The sequence below is a fragment of the Ixodes scapularis genome, unplaced genomic scaffold (genome assembly GCF_016920785.2).
Source record: "Ixodes scapularis isolate PalLabHiFi unplaced genomic scaffold, ASM1692078v2 PGA_scaffold1__304_contigs__length_218370807, whole genome shotgun sequence".
NCBI classification, from domain to species: domain Eukaryota; kingdom Metazoa; phylum Arthropoda; class Arachnida; order Ixodida; family Ixodidae; genus Ixodes; species Ixodes scapularis.
Genome location: NW_024609846.1, coordinates 183,479,422 through 183,484,848, shown reverse-complemented (window position 1 = coordinate 183,484,848; position 5,427 = coordinate 183,479,422). Strand labels below are relative to the sequence as shown.

At 44.3% G+C, this 5,427-nt stretch overlaps 1 protein-coding gene across 1 annotated transcript; it reads left to right on the top strand.

Moving 5' to 3' along the window:
- The first annotated feature begins 450 nt into the window (after positions 1-450).
- LOC120840863 lies at positions 451-5,018 on the top strand. The gene is made up of 5 exons (XM_040211633.1): positions 451-516; positions 651-1,816; positions 3,798-4,536; positions 4,573-4,688; positions 4,853-5,018. Exons 1-5 carry the CDS (start codon positions 451-453, stop codon positions 5,016-5,018), a joined length of 2,253 nt encoding a protein of 750 aa, XP_040067567.1.
- Positions 5,019-5,427: the final 409 nt, after the last annotated feature.

Below are 5,427 nucleotides of genomic sequence, written 5' to 3'. Positions count from 1 at the left end.
CATAAGTTATACAACAGACAGGGACCAAACAGCACCTGCGAAAGAATTTGTCCCCAGATCAAACCGGGCTCAGGTCCAAGGTAGGAAAATTTGCTTAGTATGTTACCTGACGATTCAGAATTTCCGTTGCGTTCATTGTGCGAAAACTGTCTGGTTGAGCGTTTGGCATTTTTTTTTAACTTTTTCTCATTATTTTCGCAGGAACTCTACTGGTACAGCCTCAAGACCTCCCTGGCTCCAGCACTGGCAGCAGGAACCTTCCCCAGACTAAGGTTGCTCGCCATATTTATGTTGAATGCAGATTTTCAACAAAATTCTTTCAAAGATTTCGACAACACATGAGAGAATGTCATGATGTCAGATCCGCTGTAAAGTGCAGTCTCTGTGGCTCAAGGTTTCTGCACATGTCGCAATACAAATGACACTTTGATGTGTGTACCTTGCAACAACATGACGAAGAAATCTTGTGTGATGTTGATGATTCTGCTAATCAATTTGACCACGCTTAACGGGAAGGTAGTGTGGTTGAATCAGATCCCAACATTGAAGCAATAGTTTCCAACTTGTGCAGAAAGCTTGAAGGACACCACAGATGCTCAAAGACTGCCGTGGACACGGTTGTCAGCAGTATGAAGGACTTGTTTGAACAGATGAATCTAGGTGTTGACATCTCGTCACTGGAAAGTGACTGTACAAGGAGGGCACTGTATGAGTCACAGGGCATTTACTTAAAGCCACAAGAACTGACGTTGCCATCCGGGGACAAGGTATACTATATCCCGTTGATGAATATACTAGAACATCTTTTGAAGCATCGTCTCTTTGAAGAATATTTTCAAACAAATTTGCTTCCTAGTTCCGACGGAGTGTTGAGGGACTTTAAGGACGGCTTACGTTTTCAGCGGCACCCTATTATTCAGAAGTCCGGGAGTAACGCGATCACAATCTTATTGTATTGTGACGACATTGAAGTTGCAAATCCTCTTGGAATGAAACATGGATTCCGGGGGAAACTGACTATGTTTTATGTTACATTCGTAAACATTCCGGCATCAGAGAGATCTAAACTGAAGAATATATTCCTATTAGCGGTAGGCCATGCCAAAGCACTGAAATCATGTGAGGCAAAAAGTGCTCCGCTTCATGATTTTATTGCGACGGTTAATACGTTGGCGAGGGGCTGCGAAATAGAAACAAGGACGGGACGAAAACTGTTTTATGGCTGTCTGCTAGCCTTCATCGGAGACTCTCTGGCTTGCCACAATATGGGCGGATTTAAAGAGTCATTCAGCCCAAATGTGCGTCTTGCGTGTCGGACGTGCAATGTGCCAACAGCGTCCCTGTTCAAGTATCACTACAATGCGCAATGTCCACCTCGTACGGAGGAAGAGCTTAGCCGCCAGTTGAAACAATTAAGCGATGCAAAAAACAAGAAAGAACGGAGGCAGTTGTCTACAGAGTTTGGTTTGAGCTCCAGATCGGTTTTGTCAGAGGTCAGTCATTTCTCTTTGATCTCTGACCTTTTGTATGACCCGATGCACGTGCTTTTAGAAGGAGTTGTTCCAAAGGAGATCTTCCTTTTTGTGCATTTCATGGTACGAGAAGCGAAGTGGCTCACTCTTGACGAGCTCAATGTGAGCGTGACTGAGTTCAGCTTTCACAGATCAATAAGTAAAAGCGATAACCCACGAGTGTTCGCCTCTGACCTCAGCATTGCAACGTCAGCGAGTGGTTCACTTGTGCTGCTCCTGCATTTGCCCGTGATTGTTGAAAGGTTTCTTCCTTCTGCCGAAGAACCCCATGTTAAGTGCTTCTTGATGCTGTCAGACATGTACAAATTACTCAAAAAAGGTAGTTAAATTAAGCTACTGAGTATCGACGCCAAAAGTAATTGGAGTAGAGTAGAAATTACGCATTTGTAAAAATAATTGAGCAAAGTACTAACTACTCCAAAAAGTAGCGAGTTACTTTTAAGTTACATTCGAAGTTACTTTTTTTATATTTTTGTGGTAGCAAAACGAACAGCAGTTTTGGTCAATGAAAAACCCTGCGAGCCAAAAATAAATGCAGTCTATTTATAGCTTGCGTTTTCGACAAAATAGTTTATTCGCTCGCAGAAGCAATTGACTTTCAAAGTTTTTGATAGGAGAGTTTTCCTCTTTTCCTTTTAATGACGTCCCCAGCCGAGGTAAATAGACGTTCCACCGTGGCACTGAATAGAACGTCAGCGTTGAATTTGCGAAACAGGCTGTGCAGGGTCGGGTAAGCGAGTGTCGGCATCTTAGGTTTCCATGACGAAATATGTGAGGTTTGCCTCGGGTAGGAAGGTCTTTTATAACAAACTTTCCTCCTTTTTTCTTTTTTCTTCGTCAAGTTGAGATTGTTGTGACTTGCCCCTCTTTATTCCGACGTCGTTCTGAGAGTACGCTGAGCGAGTGCACTAGACCGTCAAGGGTTTAAGTCTCGCGCCACGACGATGAGATCATCCGGACGACCGCGCGTCCCGTTGTAGTGCTAGTACTACGCTACTGAAAAAAGAAATGTTTTGGTTCAACAGAAGATGAACCGAAGTATACTTCGCCGCTGACGCCGGGTCCAACAAAAGGATCTCCCAAGGGTAACTCGCAATCCTCGCCGGCGACTACAATATTCTGACGCGCCTGACACGCCTGACAAGTAAAGGCCCGTTCACACTCTTGTGACCGAGTACGACTGAGAGAGACGAGATCTCTTACAACTTCTTAAATGTTTCTAGAATGATGACGTTGTGGCGCCATCTATGCGGTCACCCTGGAACTGCATTTCACAAAAGTGAAGGTTTTGCGGGATTTCCGAGGTCAAATGTGCGTAATACCCATAGGAAGGCTCGTTTATAACATTGACAAAAGTTTTTCGAGCCAAAAAAAAAAGGATATTGCGCGAGAAATAAAAAAAAAAAAAATATGCCGGACCGCCGAGTTTACACTGCTTCCCAATAGATGTCGCCAGTGTGTTCTCTGGTTTAAGAAGTTTTAAGGAACCCAGGTTTAAGAGGTCGCAAGCAGTCGCAAGAGTGTGAACGAGCCTTAAATCGTTTTTAACAAAGAGGAGGTCTCCCAGGCATGGATGGTCGGAAGGACACGAAGGATTACGTGAACAAGCATCGTCGCTCGTATACAGTTACAGCTGGAAGCGGGAACGTGCTCCCACGAACGGATTATCCGTGCCAGGGTTTGTGCGCGGGGGAGTCCGGCTTTGCAAAGGCGTATGCGCTGACGACAAGGCGACCATGGGAACAGGCGCCCAGCTGCGAGGTCATTCCAGTGGCGCCTCCCGTGGAACCTACCGCTTGAGTAAGAACTCTCTAAAGACAGACTAAAACTCTCAGAGTGTCCCCGTCTTCCACGGTTGCAGCTGGAAACGCGGCGCCTGCGTGCATTACCGGATTAGGTCAATACCCGACCAAGGCTTGTTAAGCATCTCTTCCTGCGTTCTTGCGTGCCGGTGTTATGTTTTGGCTGCTCGTCGCCACCTTCACACAAGGACGCCTTCCCGAACAAGGGGGCCCCTTGTTAGGGAATGCCACTTCATCTGCCGGCGTCTTATTCATTTCTGCGCTCAAACTTTCGTGATGGGCAAAATTAGCACTATATAATTTCGAAAGTAGTTAGTAATTTGAGTAGAAGTTACATGAAAAAAGTAGTTAAATTAAACTACTAATTACCCAAATCAAGTTGTAATTGAAAGTTACCAAGTTACTTGAAAAAGTAGTTAAACTACAGTGCTTGAGTAGAGTAGTTGAACTACGTCCAAGTCTGGATGCTGTGCATTTTAACCCAGATGGTGCTGTCACCCATCATTACAGTAGATACACTGACCCTGTTGGAGTCTCTTATCGCTCAATACAACCAGCTTTTCGTAGATTGCTATGGCAGCACTGCATTCATTCCAAAGCTGCATATGATCGTTCACATTATTGAGCAAATCAAACGCTTTGGGCCCTCCCGCCATCATTGGGCTATCCGGTTTGAGGGTAAAAATGCACTGCCTAAAGCTAAAAAGTTCAGGAACTTCAAAAACCTGCCGCTTTCTGTGAGCGAGTACCTTCAGCTTAACACTTCGTTCGAACTCTGGGACGCGAACGGATGTCCAAAGGAGACATCACCTCCGATAGCTGCTTCGGGAAAGCCATTTGTATTAACGACCGACTTTCTAACTGCCGGATTGGATGATAGTGATCTTGGAAAAACTGCCCTAGAAGTACAAGCAACCGTAATTGATAGTGTCCCTCTCAAAGTGTCGGATGTGATGATGATTGGCAAACCATCTGAGCGACCCGCCTTTGTAAAGGTTCTTAGCATTATTTTGTGGAAAAGCCAGATATTTTTTGCGTGTAGGGTTCAAGTGGCTGCTAGTTTTGTTGCTAAATTGAATATGTTCATGCTGCATGAGACTTCACACTGGGTGATAATCACGACTGACTCTTTATTGTACCCGTGGCCCGTGTGGACGTACACTGTGAACAAACAATACTGTTGCATACCAAAGTGTTTACATGTCAATCCTGATTCCATGTAGGAATGGCCTCTAGAGCGATTGCCGGAGTTCTCTCAGACTGTTCAGCCACTTCTTCGAGGTAGCCCTATGAGTGCGAAAGAACACAAGAAAATGTGCCGGCAGCTCGGAGATGAACTGTTGTTTTTCTTGGAGTAAGTGTCTGCCAACAATGATATTTTCACGTTTGAGTACATTTGGTAATCAGTTGCTTCATCATGTAAGCCAGAATACGTCAGCCAAACTTAAATTTAACCCAGGACCTTCGCAAATAAAAGCCTGGAAAAATATATTCAATATCATCTGCTTACTTCCGCAGTGAAAATAAGCTGGTTACTACCAGGTCAAAATCTCAGGAACGCTGGGAGTATAAGTCTTTGGGAGATGCGCTCGCCACAAAGTTTCCATCTCTCTCATGGGAAAATCCGGACCCAGGAGCGAAGGTCTACCAGAGAAGGAGCCAAATCTACGCAGGTTTATTGTAAAAAGACTTAGCGGGACATTTGTAACAAAATGGTACCTGTGTTGCAGACTGTGTTCATGAGGAAGCTTACAACTACGAGGGAAGTCCGGAGGTACAGAGAGAAAGCAGCTACTGGGTGATTTCAGATAAGATCGACCAAAGGGTGGCTGGTCGACATTTTTAAATCAACTGATGTTTTTATATGACATTGTCTAGTGTCTGGTATAAACGAATCCACACTTAGTTTTGACCAGAAAAAAAAATTTGGAGACAAGAAAAATCGTAAGGCAGGAAGAGGTGGACAGTTGCATTAACGCGCACTGATGGAGGGGGCAAGTTTGAAAGTGAATAATTAAAACAATAAAATTAGGAGAATTTTAAAACTTTTTACAAACAAACTATGGGTACAACTTGCTTGTAATATAAAGTAA